Source organism: Anomaloglossus baeobatrachus, chromosome 4, assembly GCF_048569485.1.
Source record: "Anomaloglossus baeobatrachus isolate aAnoBae1 chromosome 4, aAnoBae1.hap1, whole genome shotgun sequence".
Lineage (NCBI taxonomy): Eukaryota > Metazoa > Chordata > Amphibia > Anura > Aromobatidae > Anomaloglossus > Anomaloglossus baeobatrachus.
In genome coordinates, this window is record NC_134356.1 from 621,294,744 (window position 1) to 621,322,138 (window position 27,395).

The 27,395-nt window shown below is 47.4% G+C and overlaps 1 protein-coding gene across 1 annotated transcript in view; it reads right to left on the reverse strand.

The window, feature by feature from the left end:
• CKAP2L (cytoskeleton associated protein 2 like) overlaps positions 1-12,152 on the reverse strand; it is an 81,328-nt gene extending 69,176 nt beyond the window's left edge. The window contains exons 1-2 of the mRNA XM_075342963.1: positions 12,074-12,152; positions 7,166-7,232 (exon numbers count right to left, since the gene is read on the reverse strand). Coding sequence (XP_075199078.1) covers positions 7,166-7,232; positions 12,074-12,104 — 98 coding nt within the window. The 5' untranslated portion in view covers positions 12,105-12,152. The remainder of the gene's footprint in view (positions 1-7,165; positions 7,233-12,073) is intronic.
• Positions 12,153-27,395: the final 15,243 nt, after the last annotated feature.

Sequence of the window (27,395 nt, forward strand, 5' to 3'; positions counted from 1 at the left end):
GGGCGTCGACCTCCCGTCTCATTGGCGGAGAATGTCCCATTGTAGTGGACGCAGATGAAACTGCGCGAAAGGGACTGCCGCCATTGCTACCATCTTACGTGAGAAGTGCATGAGGCGTCTCAATGTGTGCGACTGATCCTAAGGAGAGATTGCAGCCTTGTCTGTAGTGAACGCTGTTTGTCTAGCGGAAGCTTCACTATCGCTGAGAGAGTATGAAACTCCATGCCTAGATATGTTAGTGATTGGCCCGGGGTCGGATCTGACTTTGAAAAGTTGATGATCCACCCGAAACTCTGGAGAGTCTCCAGCGCAACGTTCGGCTGTGTTGGCATGTTCCTTAAGAGGGTGCCTTGACCAGTAGATCTCCCAAATACGGGATCACAGAGTGACCTTGAGATTGCAGGACTGGTACTACTGCTGCCATGACCTTAGCGAAGACCCGTGGGGCTATCGCCAGCCGGAAGGCAGAGTTACGAACTGAAGGTGTTCGCATCTTATAACAAAGCGTAGAAACGCTGGAGCTCTGGATCAATCGGCACGTGGGGATAAGCATCCTTGACGTCTATCGATGTTAGGAAATTTCCTTGAAACATTGAGGCGATGACGGAGCGGGGGGATTACATCCGGAACCGCCTGGTGTTCACGAGCTGGTTGAGCCGTGTTAGATCCAGAACGGGACGGAAATACTCGTCCTTTCTTGGCACCGCAAATAATTCGGAGTAAAAACCGTGACCTTGTTCCTGAAGAGGAACGAGGGTCACCACTCGTTGTGCCTTTAGAGTGCCCACCGCCTGCAGAAGAGCATCGGCTCGGTCGGGAGGTGGAGAAGTTCTGAAGAATTGAGTTGGAGGACGAGAACTGAACTCTATCCTGTACCCGTGAGACAGAATGTCTCTCACCCAGCGGTCTTTGACCTGTGACAGCTAAATATCGCCAAGGCGGGAGAGCCTGCTACCGACCGAGGATGCGGAAAGAGGAGGCCGCAAGTCATGAGGAAGCCTCTTGGAAGCGGGTGTTCAGGCTGTCTTTTTTGGGCGTGACTGAGCCCGCCAAGAAACTGAGCTCCTCTGATCCTTTTGAGTCCTCTTTGGACGAGGAGAAATGGGACCTGCCCGAGCCTTGAAAAGACCGAAAACCCCGACTGTCCCTTGGTATGTTGGGGTTTGTTTTGTCTGGGCTGAGGTAAGGAAGAATCCTTACTCTTGAACTGTTTAATGATTACATCTCACGCACACTAAACAGTCGGTCAGCAGAACAAGGCAAACTGGTTAAGCCCTTTTTTGGAAGCCGAATCTGCCTTCCATTCAGTTAACACCCAGGCCCTGCGTAAAACCACGGAGTTAGCGGACGCCACTGCCGTACGGGTCGTAGAGTCTAGGACAGCATTAATCGCATAAGACGCAAATGCAGACATTTGAGCGGTTAAGGATGACACTTGCGGAACAGATGTACGTGTGACCGTGTCCATCTGTGTAAGACAAGCTGAAGTAGCTTGGAGTGCCTCTACGGCTGCGAATGCTGGAGCTAACAGCGCGCCGATAGCCTCATAGATGGATTTCGACCAGAGATCCCTCTGTCTGTCAGTGGCATCTTTAAGTGCAGCCCCATCTTCCACTGCAACTATGGATCTAGCTGCAAGCTGGAGATTGGAGGATGCCCCTTGGGACACTGGGTCCAGCCATTGCCCACGACAGGGGGTAGGGATAACGTGTATCCTCAGCCGTTTGGAGAAGCGCTTAACTGGATAAGCGTGGTGTTCCTGGACTGCCTGTGTAAAGTCAGGGTGGTCAAGGAAAGTATTTAATTTACGCTTGGGATACGTGAATGGAATTTCTCCTGCTATGAAGCTGACTCTTCCACTGGAGGAGCTGGGGGAGAAATAACTAACATTCTATTGATGGACGCTATGAGATTATTGACTATGGAGTCACCATCAGGTGTATCCAGATTGAGAGCGGTCTCAGGATTAGATCTTGAGCAGCTACCTCCGCCACATCACACAGAGAGTCCGCTTGCTGGGACCCTGACTAGTGTGATGAAGTCGATGGCCGCTCATAGTGAGCCTCTCAGACTATCTGGGACTGTCGTCCGTGTCAGAGCCGTCACTCTGGGAAGCACATGACTCCTCGGAGCTCAAAGTTGTTCCCACTGAGGGGGACCATGGATAATGAATGAACAGTGGCCATGGATTTGAGAGACTTGTCTGGACTGCAAGGCTTCTAGTATCATAGCCATAGTCTCAGAAAATCTGTCAGTAAAAACTGCAGGCTCCGTCCCCATGTCCTGACGATTAGCAGAGACTCCGTAGTATACAATGGGGGTCTATGTACACTGCCGGCCATATAGCCGTACATGCTGTACCGGCTGCATAGAAAACATGTGCTTCTGCACCTCTGTTTTACACAGACAATATGCTGTTATGTCCTCCGCACAATCAAGGAGGGTATATACAAAAATGCAGCTAAATAGTGCAATGCATAGTGAATAAGCATATATGTATATGTGCACTTCGGCACTAGTGGAGTCAGCCCCACAGGTGCTGCTTAACGCCTGGTGACAGCGGTTGTGTGACTATCCGAATCCCTGCCAGGGATTCCTAAACTTGTCTCTTCTGTCGCTACAGAAAACACTGACAAGAATGGCTGCCGGCGTCCTGTGTAGAGGAGGAAGCCGTGGGCGTGCCTGAGAAAATGCGGGAATCCGGCTTCACAGTGCACACAGTGAGAGGGGTGGAGTATGCAAAGCATACTCCAGCTCTCAGCGCTGCCGGATTCACCGTGCATCCAGTGAGAGGGGTGGAGTATGCAAAGCATACTCCAGCTCTCAGCTCTCAGCGCTGCCGTGCTGTGCAGCGTCACGCCCCTACCCTGACTGGCAGGTCTGTGGGCGGAAACGAAGTGAGACTAGGCCGCGCAAGCCGGGGACTCGAGTGATAAGCGCGGCCGGCATATAAGCCTTGGTCGGCGCGGAAGTCCCCGGCGCACCACAAGTCCCAGCCGCGCCCGAAATAAAAATGGCAACGGCGGTTAGCGCGGTAGTCCCCTAATACACTAACACACCCAGCAAGCTGTAGTGTGCGATGGCACTAGTGCGGGCAGCGCCGCCGTCCCTGGCGCACTAACACACCCAGCAATGCTGCCGTGTGTCCGTGCGCGGTCCCCACAGGGACACAGAGTACCTCAACGTAGCAGGGCCATGTCCCTGAGGATACTCCGCTCCATGTCCAGCAGATTCCCAGGAGCTGTGGATGGAGCACGGCCTCAGTGCCTGGAGACCGGTAAGATCCCACTTCACCCAGAGCCGAAAGGGGATGGGGAAGGAAAGCAGCATGTGGGCTCCAGCCTCCGTACCCGCAATGGGTACCTCAACCTTAACAAACACCGCCGACAAAAGTGGGGTGAGAAGGGAGCATGCTGGGGGCCCTAGTATGGGCCCTCTTTTCTTCCATCCGACATAGTCAGCAGCTGCTGCTGACTAAACAGTGGAGCTATGCGTGGATGTCTGACCTCCTTCGCACAAAGCACAAAACTGGTGAGCCAGTGATCCCACTGGGGGTGTATAGCCAGAAGGGGAGGGGCCTTACACTTTTGAGTGTAATACTTTGTGTGGCCTCCGGAGGCAGTAGCTATACACCCAATTGTCTGGGTCTCCCAATGGAGCGACAAAGAAATATAAATAACAACATCAAAGGACTCCCCGGATCCACCACATGTCCCTAATCGTTATAAGAGATAATAAAGGCACACACTACGTGCCCATGATTAGCGCCCAGGCACCAGCACCAGAATGCAGAGTTTCATACATAATGGCCTGAGGTCACGTCATCCTACCCGAGGATTTTGATGAACCAAACACTGATCCCAGGCCATAGAAACACATACACCCTTATATGCCGGTACCACAACAAAAATCAGGCACAAATGAATCAGGGACATGTAGGTGGATCCGAATGGGGTCACCAGATCAATAGACATTCTTACACACAGCAATTTCATCACGTAAGGAATGACCAGGAAAATATAACCCATAGATTCCATATAGTGACATACATCGTACTAGAACTCCATATAATCCATAAAGTGACATATATTATAACAGATGTCCCCATTCACAGAGAATAAGTTTATTTCTTATTTATTTATACTACTATCATTCTCAACAATCACTATTATATCACTATATGGTGCTCTGGCCCGTTAAGATGTACGAACGGGAAGCCTTTAGACAGTTGAGGGACAGATCTTCCTATTCCTCCTTAGCCTATAAAACATTTGATTAATGCTGTCTGGGTCCCTGGAAGGGTGATCTCTGTCTGCTCTTTAACCCTTCACTGTTTTGTATTTTTATGAATCCAGTTTTTCTAATTACAGTACCCCTATTTATATGTGAATTATTTGTAATAAATATTTGTTATTTATATGGGTGTACTAGTCATCTTTTTTGGAACTATGTTTGGCCATATGAAACTCAGCCCTCTATATTTTTTCAAAGCAGCCCAGTAAGTGACACATTGCTGGAATCAGGGTCTCAGTACGTACATTATGCTGCTTTCTGATTCCATAGCAAAACTTGCTAACAGATTCCCTTTAATGCTGATTAAATCCTTACCTTGGACAAAAAGGAAAAACAAAGATGGGACCTCCGTGAGTAAATTTAAAAATTATTTTCTTTATTTATAACTCCATTAAAAGATACTTGTGTTGCTTCATCATGAATGCCTTATACGTGTTTCCGGGGGTCACCCCTGACCTTAGTCATAGAGATACCCCAGGTGCACATGGTAACATTTAACATCATCACAGCCATTGTGGATTACATGTTTAAATATATACTACTCACAAAAACTTAGGGATATTTGGCTTTTAGGTGAAATTTATGGAAAGTGTAAACAGTTCACTCTACAGAGATATTATATCATGGAAGTCGGGCATTTATGTAGAAGCAGCCATGGGGATTTCTGAATCTTAGATAATTTATTGAAAGAAAAGCCAACACCTTAAAAAAAAAAAAAAAAAAAAAAAAAAAAAAGGCTTCAAAAGGATCCTGATGGCGGCGGCAGATCGGATGCAGTGACGGCGGCGGCTGAAAGCGGGCAGTAGCGGCGAATAGGATGCAGTGACGGCAGCACCTGAAAGGGGTCAGTGGCGAATAGGATGCAGTGACGGCGGCACCTGAAAGGGGGCAGTGACGGCGGCGGCTGAAAGGGGGCAGTGGCTATAACTTACCGGTCACTCTCCTCCGCTGCCACAGATGCCGGAGTGAAGCTGAGGGGGCGGTCTCCGGACCCAGATCCACAGTGATTGGAGGGATCGGTCACAAGGCCGGTCTCTCCAATCAGAGCTGGGGGCGGGTGAAACAGAGGTCACCCAGCTCCAGCCAATGATCAGGGCTACAGCTGCACTGATCATGGCTGGATTTCAATGTTTTAGCCATTTTCAATGGCTAAAACATTACAGTGGCTGTGATTGGCTGACGAACGCCGCTCAGCCAATCACAGCCTCCGTAGGTCTGGGGAGGAGACACCACCCCTCCTGAGGTCAGGCAGAGATCCCCTCCTCCCCGAATCTAAGGTATTTGCATCGATCGCAGCCACCGGGGCTGCGATTTCGCCATTACGTACTGGGTACATCATGGGTCCTTAAGTACCAGGGAGCTATGACGTACCCAGTACGTCATAGGTCGCTAAGGGGTTAATGTGCCGTCCTTCACATACACAAAAAACAAAACACACCATTCTTCTCACCTGTCCCGCGTTCCCTCGGCTGCCTCATCTCTGCTTCTTGCTGTCTGCAGGCCTGTGCCCCGGTGACTATCGGGGCCGGTGCAGGGGCCGCATCCCCGGGCAAACATTTCATCTGACATAAAGCACAGACTGGCTGCGGCCCCTGCACCGGCCGCGATAGTGAACAGTGGCACACGCGCCTGCGGGCCGCACGAAGCAGCCTGAGGGACCGCATGCGGCTCGCGGGCTTGAGACTTCTGCTATAATGTATGCCCCTTTTTCACATGTAAATCGCCATGGAATAAATTGCGCTATAATAATAAAAAATAATAATAATAATGTCTGCGTTTGTCTAATATATATTTCACATTTCTGTTTTTTTTGCAGACTGATGATATGCAAAAACAAACAAATCCTACATGTACGAGTTTGATGAACTTTGCAGACCAAACGTGCCCGCCTACACAAGTGGATAGGTCTATGAAAAAAACGACAAAGCGCTGAGATGCCATCAGTGGTGGATAGCAGCACTCAGCCGCCAGCAGGCGGGAAGCCGCACTCAGCCGCCAGCAGGCGGGAAGCCGCACTCATGTGACCTGCCTCCACTGTAGGATCTTCTGCGGATCAGTGCGGCTCCCACCATCGGACACTCCCCGACCATTAAAGGGAACCTGTCACCTACAATATGCGTTCTGACCTATCAGCACACATGAGTGCCCTAATTACACCTCCCCACACATCCCTGTGCTGTAAAATTGTATAATATGAAAGTAATAAAAAACGTTTTATTACCTTCACATTTCCTATGTAAATAACAGGGTATTTGGTAACAGGGGCGGCGCCTTGCCCTATGGGCGTCTGCATACTTTCCGTGGTATCACGCCCCTGTGGGCGTGATACCATGGAGTCACATGAGCGACGTCCCCGTCACTCATTCTATCCTGCGCGCATTGTGGCAGGCTTCTTTCCCGGGTGTTCACTCGCCGGCTTCAGACGCGCACTGCACATACGCAGTGCGCGTCTGAAACTGACAAGGAGAACCCGGAAGAGAAGCCTGCCGTAAAGCGCGCAGGATAGAATGAGCGACGGGGACGTCGCTCATGTGACTCCATGGTATCGTGACACAGGGGCGTGATATCACGGAAAATATGCAGGGGCAAGGCGCCGCCTATGGGACCAAATACCTTCATATTTCCTATGTAAATAGCAGGGCAATAAAACGTTTTTTATTACTTTCATATTATACAATTTTACAGCACAGGGATGGGTAGGGAGGTGTAATTAGGGCACACATGCGTCTGCTGATAGGTCAGAACGCATATTATAGGTGACAGGTTCACTTTAAGATATCGCTTCTTCAGTGCACAGGCGATGACTTGTTATAAGCGCACATCCCCCATGATGAGCTCACCCTCCTCATAGCCACAATAAGCGCACACTTACTTGCTGTTTTGAGGCTTCAGCTTTCCTTTTGCAGCCAAGTATTCATGGAGCTTCAACCGGAGCTCTTCTGCAATGACAGAGACGGATGTCATATATACGGTCTGTACACACATCATGTAAAGCACCAGACTCTATAGGAGCTTTGTAGCCCCTCGCTCAGATCTGCTGTTATACGGGGGTTCACAATATCATTACCCTGAGGGAATCTGCCTACATGGCCGCTCCATAGCCCTTTTTTCCGCGCTAAACAATGTGGATGGAATGACAGCGTCTTTTACCTCTCATATACATTGCTCCCATTATTAGGCCTCTTGTCCTCGGTGCGTTTTTCTTTCCTTCTTTAGTCAATAAAAGCAAGAAAAAAGCCTCCCAGCAAAGTCTATGAGAATCCTGACTTCCCGTGCATACGCTGCTTTTTTTTTCCTTGCAGTTTTTGTTGCTGAAAAATAAGTAGCGTGTCAATTGTTTCTGTTTTTTCCCCGGATTGACTCCAATGGAGTCAGTGAAAAACGCAGGAAAAACGCATGTTGCTTTTTTTGTGTGTTTATGGCTTTTTTGATGTCACCGTGGTTCCCTGCAGCCTCATCTCGTGGTCTGTACCGCGGGACCTACTGCAGAGAAATCTGGTGATGTCACAAGGTGAATCGAGTTCATGCCGGTGGATCACTGAGGTTTCCTGCAGATCCGCCAGTATGAACTCTGTTCGCCTTGTGACATCACTGGGGTTTCCTGTACCTAAGCCTCGAGGTCTTTACCGCGGGACGTTGCTGGAGGGAGCTCCTTTGACGTAGGTGCCCTGGTCTGTGAGGTGATCCGTACCTTAGAAACCTGGGGGTCGTCATGGTGATGACCCAGGGTTACCATGGCAGTGATCAGGTCCCTATGATTGCATTAAAGGGACCCGATCACCAGGGAGAAGTAACAGATTCTTCTCCCTGCCTCCTGAACGCAGCATTTAGAGGGTTAAAGGGAACCTGTCACCAGATTTGGTGACTATAAGCTGTGGCCATTACCAGTGTGCTCTTATATATACACAGCATGTTAGAATACTGTATAAGGCTCTGTGCGCACTGGGAAATGGAATTTTCTTGAGAAAATTCCGCATCCTCTCAAAGATTACCGCACCCGCGGTAAAAAACCGCGGGAAACCGCACCCGAAAACCGCATGCGGTTTGCCGCGGCTTTACCGCGGTATTGCCGCGTGCGGGTTGGGATGTGCTTTATTGCATTCAATGCAATAAAGCACATTGAAGAAAAAAAAAAAAAAATACATTTAATTCTGATAGTAGATAGACAGAAGAATAGATAGAGGGATAGATAGATAGACAGACAGAGGGATAGATAGATAGAGGGATAGACAGATCGCTGCATTTCCCACGGTCGGCAGTGAGTTCACATTACCGGCCGTGGGAAATGACCGGTAATTACCTCTGCTGTCTGCTGCATTCAGCCTGTGTCTGTGACAGTCGCGGCTGGATGTCAGCAGTGCAGGACGCCAGAGCCGGAGCTGTGTGGATTACGCCGGAGCTTTGTTTGGGAGGGGTTAATAAAATGGTGAACGAAGCTTGTTGGTTTTATTTAAAATAAAGGATTTTTCGGTGTCTGTGTTTTTTTCACTTTACTTACGGGTTGATCATGTCAGCTGTCACATAGACGCTGCCATGATCAAGCCTGGAGTTAATGGCGGTGATCCCCCATCACCATTAACCCCTTGTATTACCTTGTCACCACTGCTACACGGTGGCAAGAAGAGCCGAGGACACGCCGGCAGTGCCGCATAATGTATGCGACAGTGCCGGGGCAGCTGCGGCTGATATTCTCGGCTGCCGGAGGGGGAGTGAGGCGGGGGACATTACCCCTGCCCCTCTCCCTCCCCAGCCTGAGAATACCGGGCCGCCGCTGTGTGCTTACCTCGGCTGGAAGGTAAATATGCAGCGGAGCCCACGTTCTTTTTTTTCTATATTTCCGTTTTCTTTCTATGTGTATTCTATGTGTCTGTGTCTATGTGTTCTATGTCTGTGATGTCTGTGTGTGATCTGTGTGTTTGTTTACTCTGCACGACTTCCTGTTCCTGTAATGACATCACTTCCCTGCAAAACCGCAAGCAAGTGATGTACATTACCGGAGGTAAACCGCAAAATACCGCAGGGAATAACGCAGGAAAACGCAGTGAACCGCACAGAATTTGCTGCCTGCGTTATTCCCTGCGGGATTTCATGATTAACATTGAGTCAATGGAGTGAAATCCCGCAGCGATGTGCGGAAAAGAAGTGACATGCACTTGTTTTTGCTGCGGGATTCCCGCAGCAAAACATGCAGCTGTCAAATTCCGCCCAGTGCGCACAGGATTTTTTTTCTCCATAGGATTTGCTGGTGATTCACTGCAGAGATGTTATGAACATTTTCTGCAGCGAAACATGCAGCAAATCCGCGGCAAAATCCGCGAAAAATCCGGTAAGTGCGCACATAGCCTTAGAGTCCAGGCCGCTGTGAAGAACGTAAAAATGACTTTATAATACTCGCCTAGCAGGGCGGTGCGGTAGACTGGTCGTATGGGTGCCTCCGTTCTCCGGGTCCAGCGCCTCCTCTTTCGGCCATCTTGGTCTTCCTTCGTCTGAAGCCTGGGTGTATGACGCGTCCTACATCATCCACATAAGCCGGCACTGAGGTCCCGGACAGGCGCACTTTGATCTTCCCTGAGTAGGGCAGATCAAAGTATTATAGTGCACCTGCGCTCATTAGCATATCATAAAGGATCGTTAGAAATACTATTTCTAAAGATCCCTTTATCTATGCTAGTGTATACAGGGACGGTTAGGCAGTGAATAGCAATATGCACCCAGAACTGCTCGTGGTTCTAGGTGCATAGGGGACCTGACAGGTTCACTTTAGGCTGGTTTCAGATGTCCGTGTTTAATCAGATACCAGTCACACGCATGCTTATGGTCACATGTGTGACATTCGTGTGACATCCGTGTTTGCATACGTGTGACAGGTACCGGAGAAAACACGGGTCTGTGAAATAAAAAGATTTTTCATATTTACCTGCTTTCTCAGTCTCTGCTGCCTCCCGCTCCTGACCGCCACTCATTATATTCATCGATTATTCACCGCACTCAGGAAGCCGGAGCATCGCGGGTACAGCACTGGGTACAACACCGCCGAGGACCGCGGGGACAGGTGAGTATTCACAAAGCACAGTGACATCCAGGTGGTCATCAGAGTTCCCAATGAACTCTGATGACCCCTGCGCTACAGCTTCATGGGTTCATCAGAGTTCACTGGGAACTATGATGAGTCCCCGATGCTGTCCCCGCAATGTTCAGGCTTCTAGGTTCTCACCACGCACACACAGACACACACACTTAGCACATACATACATACATACACACACACACACACACACACACACACCTGTATACTTACCCAGCAATGCGGTCCCTGGCACTGAAGTCCCCAGGCGCTGTCCCCGCTTCCAGCTCCACAGGGCACTGAATATTCAGTGAGTATGAGTGGCGATAAGGAGCGGGAGGCAGCAGAGCCGGAGAGAGGTAAATAAAGAAAATCTTTTTATTAACAAGACCCATATTTTCTCCGGTATGTTTTACACTGATGTCACACGGATCACATCACTGTGCGATCCGTGTGACATCCGTGATGCCTGTGTGTGTGCGTGCGGGGTCATGAAAGGTCACACGGTCCGTGTGCAAACACGGACGTGTGAGGCACATCACAGAATAACATGGGTACGTGTGACATCAGTGATAAAAACGGATGTCACACGTACCGAAAACACGGACGTCTGAAACCAGCCTTAAGAAGCATTATTGTTATAGAGGCACTAAGGATATTTTGACTGTTAAGGTGCACAGGGGGCATTATTACTTTTTAGGGGACACTTTTTTTAGGGCATTAATATTTTTGTGACTTTGTCTTTAAATATGTATATATGCATACATATCTGTGTATGTGCGTGTCTGCATGTGCATGGGGCCCTCTGATACTCTTTTGCCCAGAGCTGACAAAAACCTGGAGCCGGGTCCCAGCTGTAAGATCAGCCTGTGACGTGTCGGTGATCGCGGGGGTACAGTGCCTGAACCCCCCCGGTCGCCCTGTCTAAAAAACGCACAAAAAGAAGCATGGAAAAAAAGCCCAAAGTGTTTTTTTCAGCTGCTTTTTTTCCTGCCAAAACATGCGTATTTACATACAGATAGCCTTATAGCGGTTGTCAGGTAATGATGAGTTATCATCTATTCAAAAATGAAGTGATAACTCCTAGACTGGTGCGGGTTCGGGCAGGCCGGACCCTCACGTCACATCACTTAGCAGAACAGGGCAATTTTATCCCCCCAAAAAAATGGGAGGGGTAGTTTGTATGTGCGACCGACACTCCATTCTTGCTCTATGGTGGGCTTGGCTTTTTCAATGGAGCGGGGGTGTGGCTCCCAGGATCCTCAGGGGCGGGTCTTTAGGTAGCTCTGCATAATTACCCTGTGAGCCACGCCCCCTTGTACAGATACTGAATAAAATGCCCCACAGCTTTGGACTAGTTTTTAAACTGGTCACAGATCATGTCATAGAACAGCAGAAAACCTCTATAAAGGGGGTTACTCCCAACATAGAGGATAACCTGAGCACGGAGGCTCCCGGTGACCCCAGCTGTGCTCTGCCCCGTCTTGCCTGACGTCTGCTCCATGCATGCTCTATGGGACTGTGGGAGAACACGCTGACCACTGCCAGTTCCTGCCGTCCCATAGACAATGCATGGAGCAGTGACTATGAGCCCACTCTACATTCAGGACAGCGCAGGTCCGGCGGATAGCGGCTGAGAGGAGGGGGGTAATGGGGCACTATGGGAGACGGGGCACGGCAGACTCCGGGCACTCCACCCCACGTGACTGCGCTCACCTTGTGCCGTCAGCTTCTTCATCGCTTCCATTATATTTCTCGGGTGTTGCTGTCGCGGCTGAAATTCACTCTCTTCGTAACCGCCGTGGTTCAAACTGAGCAGCCAATAAGGATCTGCGTTCTAGACACGAGCAGCCAATCACGTTCTTGCTATTTTTTTTTTTTCAATTAAACTTTATTGACAATAATAACAAACAACAGAGCTCTTGATTGGACCACTGCAATGTGAATGTACAGCGTAGCTTGTTGGTCGCATTTCACAATTACACCTGATTGGATAGTAATTGTGAAGGGGCGTGGTTTGTGCCGGTAAGTTATTAACGGTGTCAAGCCGGTACCCGCGTACAACGTGCCGCGGGGAATCGGGAAGCTGCCCCTCCTGACCCCCTCCCCAACTGCAATAGCGTTGTCATGGCAGCCGCGGAGGATGGTGAAAGCTGCAGGAGGCCGTGTCCGCCATGTTTGTACACCTATGATGCCCTTACTGTGGCTCTGCCTCATAGAAGATGGATAATGTTATAATACCCTACAATATTATACTATTGTGCAAAGAATAGAATATTAATGTAGTGTAAATTTATGGGAAAATCCTAAGTGAAATGAGCAGAAGAAATAACTAGAAAGAAATTAAAGGGGTTGTCTATTTTTAGACCAGGTTTTCCCTGGCTCTGATTTGTTACAACATAAACCGGCTGTACTCACCTTCCCCAGGTCCAGCGCTGAGTCTGAGTCTTTTAGCTCTGCGTGTGTCCGGGAGACAGCCCCTGCAGAGCCACTGAGCTCACTGATCGGCTTCTGGGCTGTGGACTAGATGTCAGTGTCAGGCACCGGGAGCTGAGATTCACATGTGGACCTGGGGAAGGTGAGTATAACTCAGGGGGTTATTCTTTAACAAACTGGATCTGGAGCAGAACATTGAATAGGAATAACCCCTTCACCCCCGGCGATTTTCCATTGTTTCCTCCCTTTCTTCCAAGAGCCCAAGCTTTTTTATGTTTCTGTCAATATTGCTTTATGAGACCTTTTTTTTTTGCAGGAAGAGTTGTACTTTTGAAAGACACCATTCATTCTGCCCCATATTGTACTAAATCAGCCAACGCGAAAAATGAGTAATTATACCAAATATTTTATTTTATTAACAATGAATCAATTAAAAAGTATCTATACAACACCAAATGTTTATTGCATTAAAAATCAATGACAAAGTTACTCAAAATAAACGCAGGGGAATTGATGACCTACATTAAAGGGGTTATCCGGCTTATTTTGACTTTTTTTTTTATTTCCCTATTGGGCTACATTGGGGCAGGTAAGTAGATAGAGAGCACTTACCTGCCCTGCTTGTCAGCCCCTCTCCCCCGGCTCAGAGTGGTCATGTGACCGCTCCTGCCGCGATTTTGCTGCTTCCGGTCATTTCATGTCAACATGGGCAGGGCCATGTTGACATGCAAATGTGGAAACAGCATGTCGCCGCCCTGCTGGGCTGTACAGTGCGATGAGCCCCGCCCCCTTCCCTGCACCCTCCCACACATTCCCCCGCACCTCTTTTACTCTCCAGTAACCTCCCCCTGCACTGCTGTGGGGTCCGTGACCTGGGGGCGGGGCCTGGCGGCAGCTGTCGTGGTGTCAGCGCCAGCACCAGGCCCCTGCTCAGGATCACACATTCAAATGTACCGGCATCACAGATCACAGATGCCGGTACATTTGAAAGTGCTGATGAGAAGCAGAGCTGCGCTGCTTCTCATCACTGTCCCTCCCGCTGTCTGTGCTCTCTTCAGCACAGCGGTGACGTCACTACTGTGCTGATATGTCCAGAGCACAGACAGCGCGCGAACGTGCAGGAGCGGCGGGGACCAAAGACGGGTGAGTATGTATTCCACATGGGGATGGGGGGGGTTGCAGAGCCATATGTGTGCGTGTGCAGAGCCATATGTGTGCGTGTTCAGAGCCATGTGTGTGCGTGTGTGGTACAGAGCCATATTATTATTATTATTATTTATTAATTAAGAGCCATATGTGTGCGTGTGCGGTACAGAGCCATATGTGTGCATGTGTGGTACAGAGCCATATGTGTGCGTGTGCAGAGCCATATGTGTGCATGTGCGGTACAGAGCCATATGTGTGCATGTGCGGTACAGAGCCATATGTGTGCGGTGCAGAGCCATATGTGTGCATGTGCGGTACAGAGCCATATGTGTGCGGTGCAGAGCCATATGTGTGCGGTGCAGAGCCATATGTGTGCGGTACAGAGCCATATGTGTGCGGTGCAGAGCCATATGTGTGCGGTACAGAGCCATATGTGTGCGGTGCAGAGCCATATGTGTGCGGTACAGAGCCATATGTGTGCGTGTGCGGTGCAGAGCCATATGTGTGCGTGTGCGGTGCAGAGCCATATGTGTGCGTGTGCGGTACAGAGCCATATGTGGGCGTGTGCGGTGCAGAGCCATATGTGTGCGGTGCAGAGCCATATGTGTGCAGTGCAGAGCCTGATGTGGGGCTGTTATTTGCAATGCTGTAGTGATACCAGGTCAGGTGCTGGGGAAGAATACTGACAGGGAATGTGTGTGCAGGGGGCGGGCAGGGGGCGAGGCAGGACACTGAGGCCGGGCAGTGCCAGCTGTGACTGGGAGGTTTTGCACAGGAAGTGGTCAGTTTGCTGGATCTGAATGTAAACAAGAGCTGCAGAGAATAAAGGGTGAATTCAAGAGGAACAAAAGTTAGAAAACAAAAAATAACAATGTAGGTGTGATTTATATGACAATACAGCACAGATAAACTCAAAAATTTTTGTTAAGCTAATGTCGGACAACTCCTTTAAGGGATATAAATATTCAATGGGTATGGGAGAAAAAAAATCTCTCATGGAGTATCCACTTGAGCACTCATAAATAAATAATATCTATAAGTAGAATAAATATTTATACAAAAATCAATACCCCACAAGAACGTCAGACTCCCACATATGCCCCAAGATTCACTAAATATTGCACAAGCTGCATCCAAATCAGAGAGTATATATATAGTATTGTTAGGGCCAGATGGACGGGCAGACCCAGGAGGTGGATCCACTGGGCCGAACACCTTCCTGAAGGCAAGGAGTCCGGTAGCCGGAGCACTACAGGTAGCAGGACAGTCCGTGCAACAGAGTAGAATGGTGAAGTCCCTGGGACCACGGAGTCACAGATGGTAGTCCGGGTGACGGAGCTCAGGTTCGGAGGCCGAGGTGTTGTCAGGCAGAGTCCGGAACCGATGGAGCGAGAGGACGGGTCACCACAGGGATCAGAGATGGAACGGACTGACGGGATGGCAGATAGTCAGCGTTCGGGGTTCGGGAGTCGGCAGGACCGGATGGCGAGGCAGGAGCGGCTTTAGAAGAGAGATAGGTGAGTATATCACAGTGACACAAGGAGACCTGACTCCTAGCTTAGGAAACACGAAGAACAGGCCCCGCCCACTTGGACACTAAACCCCTTTATACCCTGTACCTGTGTGTTCAATTTCCTGTCAGTGGACGCTGGCCCTTTAAGAGAGGGTCAATGACCGCGCGCGCGCCCTAATGCGCATGCGCGAGGCCCGGGTGCCAGAAGCCAGGGCAGGGAGCGGTGAGCAGGAAACAGGAGAGCCAGGCTGGGGCTGAGTAGCCGACGGGCGCCGGGAGCGGGGACCAGGACGCCTGGGGACCGCAGGCAATGGAGGCTGGAGACCGGGGAGCGGCGGACGCCGGACAGAGGAACCGGGGAGCGACGCAGGGAAGCCGGGGAGCGTGGCAGGTGAGCCGGGGAGCAGAGCAGGGGACCCGGGGAGCGTGACAAGTATAATATAAGGCTCCTTATTATAAATAGATAACTTATTTATTTATGGGCGGCATGGTGGCTCAGTGGTTAGCACTTGAGTCTTGTGGTGTCTCAGTGGTTAGCGCTGCAGTCTTGCAGCGCTGGGGTCTTGGGTTCAAATCCCACCAAGGACACCATCTGGAAGGAGTTTGTATGTTCTCCCCGTGTTTGTGTGGGTTTCCTCCCACACTCCAAAGACATACAGACAGGGACTCTAGATTGTGAGCCCCAATGGAGACAGTGTTGCCAATGTATGTAAAGCGCTGTGGAATTAATAGCGCTATATACATGAATAAAACTATTATTATTATTTTAATATATTTAATTCCATAAAGGAACCCCTAAAAATATATTAAATAAAAAAAATTAAATAGAATTGATATTTACAGCACAAAAATTACAAATTATTAATATAATTTATTATTATATCACCATTTATTCCATGGCGATTTACATGTGAGAGGGGTGTACATAATAGGGACAAGTACAATGATCATAAACAATACAAGACACAGACTGGTTCAGGAGGAGAGAGGACCCTGCCCTCGAGGGCTCACAGTCTACAAGGATGGGTGAGGATACAGTAGGTGAGGATGGAGGAGGTCGTGTGCGTTATATCAGACTGAGGGTTATGGCAGGTTGTAGGCTTGTCGGTAGAGGTGGGTCTTCAGGTTCCTTTTGAAGCTTGTCAAGGTAGGCGAGAGTCTGATATGTTGTGGCAGCACATTCTAGAGTATGGGGGAGGCATGGGTGAAATCTTGGATGCGATGGTGGGAAGAGGAGATGAGAGGAGTAGAGAAGGAGATCTTGTGAGGATTGGAGGTTACGTGCAGGTAGGTACCGGGAGACTAGGTCACAGATGTAAAGAGGAGGCAGGTTGTGGATGGCTTTGTAGGTCATGGTTAGGGTTTTAAACTGGTGTCTTTGGGCAATGGGAAGACAGTGAAGGGATTGGCAGAGAGAAGAGGTTGGGGAGTAGCGGGGGAACAGGTGGATTAAGCGGGCTGCAGAGTTTAGAATAGATTGTAGGGGTGCGAGACTGTTGGAAGGGAGGCCACAGAGCAGGGGGTATCACAAAGGGATAAGAATATTCAATAAATATAGGTAAAAATCATCTTTTCCTGCATCCAAAAAACCCTTTTATCTACCCATAAAGAATAAACAGTTTTACCCCAAGGTTATATAAATAATTTCAATACATTGCACAAGCGGCTACAATATGGATCCACAGTCAGGCCAAAGCACAGTGCATTAGTTAGCAAGCTAGTGCGATACTCACACAATATATATTGGGAATGTAATTTTTTTTTAATATGAATGCCCATATTGTACTAGAAAACAGGAAAAAAATTCCAAGTGCAGGGAAATTACAAAGAAAACTGCAACTGCATTATTGTTTTTTTTATTATTCGTTATGTTCACTATATGGTGCAACTGACCATCAGTATGATTCCTCAGGTCAGTACGAGTTCGTAGATACCAAACATGTATAGCTTTACTGTTATGTAAGTGGTGAAAAGAAATTCAGAATTTGTCCCCCCATAAAAAAGAATTGCGCTCTTGTCGCCATTTTCCTAGACCCATAGCGCTCTTATTTTTCGGGATCTGGGGCTCAGCGATCCCTTATTTACTGCGTCTGGAGCTGACATTTTGAATTACAGTGATTCCTCACCTATCGCGGGAGTTACGTTCCAGAGACCCCCACAACAGGTAAAAAGCTGTGAAGTAGCGGCGCTATATTTATTATATGATTTATATATATATTTTAAGGTTTTGTAACCCCTTCCCACACTCGTATAAACTCCCACGCTCTTACAGTAAGTAGTGGCGTACAGTACTGCATTTCCATTGTGTACAGTGCGGTATTCATCCACTAATGGAATACAGCACTGTACAGGACACCGCAAGATCCCGCAATATAGCGAAAATTCCGTGATACAGAATTAGATATATATTTAAAAACCCGCAATACGGTGAAGTCACAATAAGTGAACCGCGATATAGCGAGGAACGACTGTATACCATTTTTGGGTAGATGTGATGTTTTGATCGCCTGTTTTTGCACTTTAATGCAATGTTGCGGCGACCAAAAAAAATGTAATTCTGATGTTTTTTTTTCCCTCAATATGCCCTCTGAATGCGGCTATACCAAATATGTGCATTTTTTATTACTGTTATTTTCAATGGGGTCAAAAGGGTGGTGATTTGAACTTTGATTTTTTTTTCATATTTTTTAAAGCCTTTTATTTCACATTTCTTATTGAATATACTAGTCCCCCTAGGAGACTTTATGCCTGTACACTACGATCCCTTCTCCTGATTAGAGCAGTGCTTCAGCATCCCTCTGATCAGGAGAACTGCTGTGTTACTGTGAGAGGCAGCACTCTGCAAATATTCACAGAAAATGAGTGATGGCAGCGACAGGAGTCATCATCTGACCCCACACTGCCATGCCAACCCATTGGCGCCCTGTGAACATGTCACGGAGCCGCCAATGGCGGCAGGGAGCGATGCGATCCCCGCCAGAGTGCGTTAGATCGCGCTACCAGAGTTTCACAGCGTGATCTAAGGGGTTAACAGGCGAGGGTGTAACCCACGCATGTCATGTGCACTACTTAATTTTGAAGCCAGGATGCGTAGACCCGGCTTCATAGTGTGCATGGCGAAAGTTAGGGATCATGCCCACTGAGCTAAAATTCCCCGTCGACACGATAGCGGCAGAGAGGTGAGTGTGATCATCCTGTGACGCTGCGTATTCATGAGCATGATAGCACATCCACAAGGGCGTGCTAACATGCTAATGAGGGCGAGTGGCCGGGGAACTAACGCCCAGGTGGCTTGTGCCCACGCTCATTAGCATACGGTAAAAGATCTTTAGAAATACTTTTTGTAAATATCCCTTTATCTATGCTACTGTATACAGGGACGGTTAAGGCCACTTTACACGCAGAGATAAATCTGCGGCAGATCTGTGGTTGCAGTGAAATTGTGGACAATCAGTGCCAGGTTTGTGGCTGTGTACAAATGGATTCCATTTGATCCATGATTTCACTGCAACCACAGATCTGCCAAAGATTTATCTCTGTGTGTAAAGTGGCCTTTAGGCAGGGATCAGCAATATGCACCCAGAACTGCTCGTGGTACTGGGCGCATATTACACCTGACAGCTTCCCTTTAAGCAGCAGATGTGAAAATTGTCTCTTCAGAGGGAAAGAGGACTTGATCTCTAGCGCCAAATTTTGGAAATAGCAATCCTAAAAGTCATTATAGACCCTTTAACAACAGTGTTTCAGGGTATTGCCCCTCATCAGTGCAAAGTATGAGATCTGATTTTGCTAGGTGAGAGGTTAAGGGTATGTGCCCACGATCAGGACTCTTTGCGTTCAGAACACAGCGGGTCCTGACCTGCAGGGCCGCAAGTGTCCTCCGCAGGAGACCACAGCTGCTTGTACCCACGATCAGGGTTCAGTGCGCTACCGTCTCTCGCTTACGGAGGATGCATGCAAATCCGCAGCGAACAATTGACATGCTGCGGACTGGAAAGACGCTCCACAGTTCAGTGTTTGCTGCGGAAAAAAGAAGCACAGTTGGCACGGGATTTCTTCTACTGTACAACGCAGCGTTTTGGATGCAGCTGAAGGATGCTGCGTCCAAAATGCTGCAAATACTGATTGTGGGGACACTGACTTAAGGCCCCGTTACACGCAACAACATCACTAATGAGATGTCGTTGGGGTCACGGAATTCGTGACACACATCTGGCCTCGTTAGCGACGTTGTTGCGTGTGACACGTACGAGCGACCGCTAACGATGTAAAATACTCACCAAATTGTTGATTGTTGACACGTCGTCCATTTCCAAAATGTCGTTTCTGTTGCAGGACACAGGTTGTTCGTCGTTCCTGAGGCAGCACACATCGCTATGTGTGACACCGCAGGAACGACGAACAACACCGTACCTGCGTCCTCCGGCAACGAGGTGGGCGTGACTTCCATGTGGCTGCTCTCCACCCCTCCGCTTCTATTGGACGGCTGCTGTGTGACGTCGCTGTGACGCCGCACGAACCGCCCCCTTAGAAAAGAGGCAGTTCGCCACCCACAGCGACATCGCTAGGAAGGTAAGTAGTGTGACAGGGACTAACGATATTGTGCGCCACGGGCAGCGATTTGCCCGTGACGCACAAACGACGGGGACGGGTGCTTTCACGAGCGACATTGCTAGCGATGTCGCTGTGTGTAAAGCTCCCTTAAGACTGGGATCTAAGGGGTAAGGTTTGGCCTTCTGGAGGTGACACGACAATAGTAATCATTGCTTGGACTACAGTGTCACGTGCATGGCGGTCAGGCACGCCCCCTTCTGCGAATAACACCTGACTGTCCGTGTTCTATCTCTATTGAGAGCCTGGTGTGGGTGGGGACAGCTCTCTCAGCTCTGCTACATGCCTAAATCTAAAAATTCAGATTGTCAGGAGGAGATGTCAGAAGGGCATTGGTAGTAGTGTAAACAGGTATGAAAGTGCAACAGCGCAGACAATGAGGAGACTGGGAGTTGAACCAACAACATTTTATTTACTTGACACAGATGAAGAAAAGATGTTTTTGGCTCTGGATCAAGGAGTAGTGAAAATGATGGCAAAGACACGAACTATAGAAAGGGAAGGGATTCCAGCAACGAGGATCCTCATAAAATCCTTACTTATTGAATCCATAAATAAAATTGTAGATCAAATATCCATAACCAAAACCAGTAGCAGTACATGCAAACGCGTTTCAGATTTAATCCTCATTCATTGTGTGAGTTGTGTCTATGTACACTGTGGTGTGTTATGTTATTTCTTGCTGATTTTACGAAGATCCCAGTTGCTGGAATCCCTTCCCTTTCCTTGTTCCTGATGGCACTATCATTTACCACAATGAACCTTCGCATAAACGTGTTGACCTGACTAGATATAGTTTTCTTTTTGCCAAGAAACAAACTATATTACAAGAAAATACAGCAATTTAGATAAAGAGGATATAAACACAATGCTATAAATATACTATCCTTTTATATTTATCATTACAGGGAATCTGTCACCAGGTTTTTGCCACCTAATCTGAGAGCAGCATAATGTAGAGACAAGGATCCGGATCCTGATCCCAGCAATGTGTCACTTACTGGGCTGCTTAGTGTAGTTTTGATAAAATCACAGTTTAATCGGCAGTAGATTATCATTAGAGGACTATTTGGCGTGCTACAAGGTAGTCCAGCATATTCATGAGCAGATTTCTGCGTACACAGTATATGGGCAGAAAGCTGCCAATCAGTGCTGTGGGCGGGGTATAGAACTCCATATTAAAATAACTGCTAGATCTTCAGCAATGAAGACGTTGATTTTATCATAATGACAGCAAACAGCTCAGTAAGTGACACATCGCTGAAATCAGGGTCTCTGTCTCTACATTATGCTGCAAAAAAATCTGCTGACAGATTCTCCTTAATTAACGGCTACTGGCGCTGATGTCTTAGTCCTAATATCCCCACCCAGGAGACATCAGTGTCACTACTATACCCAATACCGTTGTTATTCTATAGGTTACACAGAACCTAACGGGAGCCAGTGATACTACCCACTAGGCTGCAAATCTCAATTGGTGAGTGACTGCAGCCTCAGCATGCTAACTGCCTTGCACTCTGAAGTGCGGCCTCAGTCCCCACTTAGTACCGTATATTCACCTACCAGAGATGCCAGACCAGATGATGTACACACAAACAGAATGTGGTAGACCTTCCTCTTGAAGACGTCTGCAGCCCAGGTGCAAGATGCTGATGTCACAGCCACTCAACGCATTCAACCTAGAGGGGAGGGGGCAGCTGCTTAGCAAAAAACTTGCACACTAATAAGGCTTGAACTGGGAGCCCATCATATAGATAGGTGTGATACACAGTGTCTGAACTGTGACCTATAGATGATGCCAGAAACCCAGGTCAGGCGGGCCATTCAGCACTATACAGGTGCATCTCACACAGATAAGCGAGATGCACAGTGTCTGAATTGTGGCCTATAAATGACGCACAACACTAAGCCAGGCGGGTCAGTTAGCACTATATGGGTGCATGTCACATGATGCATGTATATAGTGCTATCTGACCCGCCTGGCCGGTCAGTCCAGATCTTTTCTAGGATCTGGACTCGGGTCTTCTCTAGAATCTGATCTCGGGTCTACTCTATGATCTGATCTCAGGTCTTCTGTAGGACCTCGTCTCTGGTCTTTTTTATGATTTGGTCTCGGGTCTTCTCTAGGATCTGGTTTCGGGTCTTCTCTAGGATCTGGTGTCGGGTCTTCTCTAGGATCTGGTGTCGGGTCTTCTCTAGGATCTGATCTCGGGTCTTCTCTAGGATCTGATCTCGGGTCTTCTGTAGGATCTGGTCTCGGGTCTTCTCTAGGATCTGCTCTCGGGTCTTCTCTAGGATCTGATCTCAAGTCTTCTCTAGGATCTGATCTCGGGTCTTCTCTAGGATCTGATCTCAAGTCTTCTCTAGGATCTGATCTCGGGTCTTCTCTATGATCTGGTCTCAGGTCTTCTGTAGGACCTCGTCTCAGGTCTTTTTTATGATCTGGTCTCGGGTCTTCTCTAGGATTTGGTCTCAGGTCTTCCCTAGGATCTGATCTCGGGTCTTCTCTAGGATCTAATCTTGGGTCTTTTCTATGATCTGATCTCGGGTCTTCTCTATGATCTGATCTCAAGTCTTCTCTAGAATCTGATCTCGGGTCTTCTCTATGATCTGGTCTCAGGTCTTTTTTATGATCTTGTCTCGGGTCTTCTCTAGGATCTGGTCTCAGGTCTTCTCTAGGATCTGGTCTCGGGTCTTCTCTAAGATCTGGTCTCGGGTCTTCTCTATGATCTAGTCTCGGATCTGGTGTCGGGTCTTCTCTAGGATCTGGTGTTGGGTCTTCTCTAAGATCAGGCCTCGGGTCTTCTCTAGGATCTGGTCTCGAGTCTTCTCTAGGATCTGGACTCGGGTCTTCTCTAGGATCTGATCTCAGGTCTTCTCTAGGATCTGATCTCGGGTCTTCTCTATGGACCTGTTCTCGGGTCTTCTCTATGATCTGGTCTCAGGTCTTCTCTAGGATCTGGTCTCGGGTCTTCTCTTGGATCTGTACAATAAATAAATTTGGCTCTCCCACAGTAATGAAAGTAAAAAACTTAATTTATTGGTGATTGCAATCTATGAAATAAACAGTAACGTTTCGGTCTTTAACTTGTACCTTCATCAGATTAGAATTACAAACAGTAGAAGAAAACAATTAATATTCTGTTTGTATTGCAATGTGATCACATGTACCGTATGTACAGACAACAAATATACAGACAAGAAATTCTTTAGTTCTGACTAGAGTTGCTGAGGAAAACATTGAAAAATTAGAATACCCAAAAAAATCTCACCAGGAGTATGTTGCATACATTATACCTCTATCATATAAATAGTTACTGGTATCTGTATAATGCTGATGTTATAGAGAAACGTGGTGCAATACGAATGAGATAATGCAATTCGAAAAGAAACCACTAGAGGGAAGCAGATACAGCTGAAATGTAAAGTAACTTATGAACTAAGGCTAGAAATCAGTAAGAAAAAGTAAAAGTGCAAAAGGCAAAGGCAAGAAAACAGAGGGGAAAACAAGAGGAAAAAATGAAGAAAAAAGGAAAAAGCAAACAACAGAATACTTGTATAATGTAAATAGAAGTGACATTCTTACCGGATTGCCAGGAGTTAAATAGAACAGAATGCAGCGCCATAAGAGTGTCACAGGAGTGTCACGTGTGACAGACAGTCATGTGGTTTCTGGCCATAGAAGGTCACAGCGTTTGGCTGTGCAGAATGCTCCCTGACTTTCCATTGTTTCTGCTATCAGTATTCAATGGTATAGGTAGCTTTCCTGCTGGATTCATCTCTCTCTCTTTTGAACCCAGCTGGAGCTCACCTTCCACCCAGCTGTTGATTATCAGTATTCCTTTGGTGTTTAAATACCCCTTCCTTCCTTCCTTTGGATAGTGCTGGTGATATTTTCAGTTCCTTCAAGCCGAGATTGTAAGCAGGTGTTTGTACTCATCTGTGATATTGTTGCTGAAAGCTCTGCTGAACTTCTACCTGATTGTGTCTACCTTGTGTCTTCTATAGTTGTTTAGTGGGGTTGACGAGACACTCATCCCATCCGCTCCCTATTTAGGGCCCAGCACTAGGGATACCCAGGGTCAGGTATCCGGCTCGGTGCATAGGTGCGGAACCTACAGTATCTAGGGTGGTAAGGGACCCCAGGGACTAGCAGTATGTTTGGTCAGTGGGGGGGTCACCATTTTCCCTCTACCTAGCCACATGGTTTCCATTCCCTTTCGCCATACGCTTGGTACTTCCCCGCACCTAGCATGAGAGAGTGAGGGAGATAATAGCCCTAGTGAAGTGCGCCATAGTGGATCATCCTGATGAGGTTTAAATAGCTAGCAGGTAACGGTTGCTATGAAAGGAGCAGGAGTGGAAGTGTGCATTGATTAGGGGCAACACCCACTGGAGACCGGAAGTGATGTTGGGAGTCCGGACGTGATGTTGCGGTGGCTGGAACACAGACGTGGAGCGCATATGAATAGTGCTGCTGTCTCTGGTGGGTGGGACCAGAGGTGAAGTATCGCTGGCTGAAACGCACCCGTGGAACGCACAACGCTCCTGTCTCCTGGACGGATGTAGACTGGAAGTGACGTCATATCAGCTGGAATGCAAGTGTGGAACGCAGGGAGCTTGTACTGTGATCTCATGGAAAGGAGAAGCCAAAGGAGACATTAATATAGAAAAGGCTGCTATATGGAAATGTAATCACTGCTCGATCAGGGATGCCATAATAAAGAAGAAACCTATTAGTATGAATAGGAGAATTAAAATAATACAGGAAAGATAAAAAAGAAGTAAAACATAAAAAGAGACATAATGAAGCAAAAGAAGAAGTAATAAAAGGAGAAATTGAACAGAAAGAGCTGTATGATGAATGCCCCTCTGTAGTGGATTCATGTTCTTTGATATTAGGAAAAAAAGAGAAAGTAATATATAAAACAGCACTAATAAAAACTCATAACATCATAGTTGAAATTGAGTCCCTTTGGTTCCAGGCTTTGTAGACAATGGATCCAAAAGGCCGCCCTATATGTAAGTTGTTTGGTCCGATTCCCACCCCTTCTACTGATTTCCATTTGTTCCAGGGCCTGGTATCGTAACTGAGAAAACGTGTGGCCAGCCATGTGAAAGTGATAGGGCATCGGTAGAGTATGGCTGATTTATGTTGGGCTATACGATCTTTCACAGATTGAGCTGTTTGCCCTACATAAACCTTGCCACAGGGACATTATATTGTGTACACTACAAAGTGGGACTCTCAGGTAAAGAAGCCTTTGATCGAGATGTCTTTCCCTCTTTGGGAGGGGAATATTTTATCTCCTCTTAAGACGTTAGTGCACTGTGCACATTGAAGACATGGAAATATCCCCTTTCTTTTGGAGTATGAATTGTTGCCTTGGTATCTTGAGTGCTGATCCCTCATCTGACCTGACTAATTTATGCCGTAAATTAGCCGGTCTTCTAAAACAAGGCAATGAGGGGGTCTGGAACTCTGCAATATCCAGGTAACTTTTTTTGTAGTAGTGGCCAGTGTTTGCGGATCTGTTTGATAATTTCTATGAAAAAAAGATGAAAGGTCTGGATGAAAAGAATTCTATGGGATGTATCCTGATGTTGACCTGACCGTGTGTTGTGTTGTCATTGTTTAAGTACAGATGATGGGTAACTTCTCTGTAGGAACTTATTTTCCATTTCATTGAGACGTTTCGCGCAGATCTCCGGTTGGCTTACTATCCTATTTATGTGGTTTAACTGGGAAATTGGAAAAGCTTTTTTGACCGCTGTGGAGTGACAACTATCATAAAGCAGTAAAGCCCCCGTCCCATTTAACGACTTACCAGCGATCCCGAAAACGATGCGACCTGATAAGGATCACTGGTAAGTCGTTGGGAGGTCGCTGGTGAGATGTCACACAGTCAGACCTTACCAACGATGCAGTAACGATGAGCAACCTGTATAGCGATGAGCGACCTATATAGGAGGTCATTGTTAGGTGTCAAACACAGCGATGTGTCCTGCCCAGTAGGACATCACCTTTGAAGAAAATGGTCCGGACCCTTCAGCAAGGACTAGCGATCTCACAGCAGGGGCCTGATCGCTGGTAGGTGTCACACATAACGAGATCGCTGGCAAGATCGTTACTGCGTCACAGAAATGGTGACGCAGCAACGATCTCGTTAGCGATCTCGTTGTGTGTGACGGGACCTTAAGTTGTTCTGGTCAGGGCTTTTCACAAAAAGATCAATGGATAAATAATAGTCTATCTCCTTCTTAATCAGTGTCCATAAAGTTGATTGTGTAAATCTCTGTGTATAATGAATTGCAACCCCGGGCAAATCAAATTAAGTCTAGCTGATCATTGGTGATGTCCGATAGACAAAAAATATCGTATATGTATCTGCGCCAAAACTGCTCTTTGAACCAGGACATGTAGTAGTTGGCATATGGTGGTGCTACATTAGAGCCCATGGTTGTCCCTTTTATGTGTAAGTAAAGTGCATCTTTGTATACAAATTTGTTTTTTGTCAAAACTATTTTAAGGAGATCCATGAGGAAGGTTATCAGTGATGGTTTACTGTCAGACTGATCCAATAGCTGTTTCACCGCCTTCATACTTTTGTAGTGGTGTATAGAGGTATATAATTCATGTCTAAAGTTACCATTATGGCAATTCTGGGTAACTGTCCGAGACCCTTAAATCAATAAATGCTACTGTGTCTAGAATGAAAGATGGAGTATTTTTGACCAAAGGAGTAAGGGGGATCTCTCTTAGGATATATAGGGGTAAAAGGATAAAGGCCGCTGATGCCATTATCGGTCTGCTGGGTGGTCTATCCAGTCTTTTATGGATCTTTGGAAGAACATAAAAAACTGGTATGATGGGATCAATTTTGGTAAAAAAATTCTGATGTTTTGGCATCTATGATATTCATTCACTTTGCCTGTTCAAGTATAGCTTGTATTTTTACACGTATCTCAGATGTGAGATTGCGAGATAAGGGTAAATATACACTATGATTATTTAATTGTGATGAAACTAAAATGGGGAGACAAAAGGGCGCAATAGGGTCTTATCTGATATAACATATGATGTTAGAGAAGGTACAGTAACACTCACCTGGTGGGGTTGTGCCAGTCACAACTCCTTCAAAGGCATGTGAGTGTCCGCGTGGTTCAAGCAGCGGCCCCATAAGCACGATATAGATATAATGGTAAACAGGAGAAAAACGGGTATATGCCGCGCTTAAAAACCACTGAGTTGGAAGTAATATAATATTTCTCTTTTATTTACAGCATTCCTACGCGTTTCAGAGACAACAGACCGTCTCCTTCTTCAGGGAA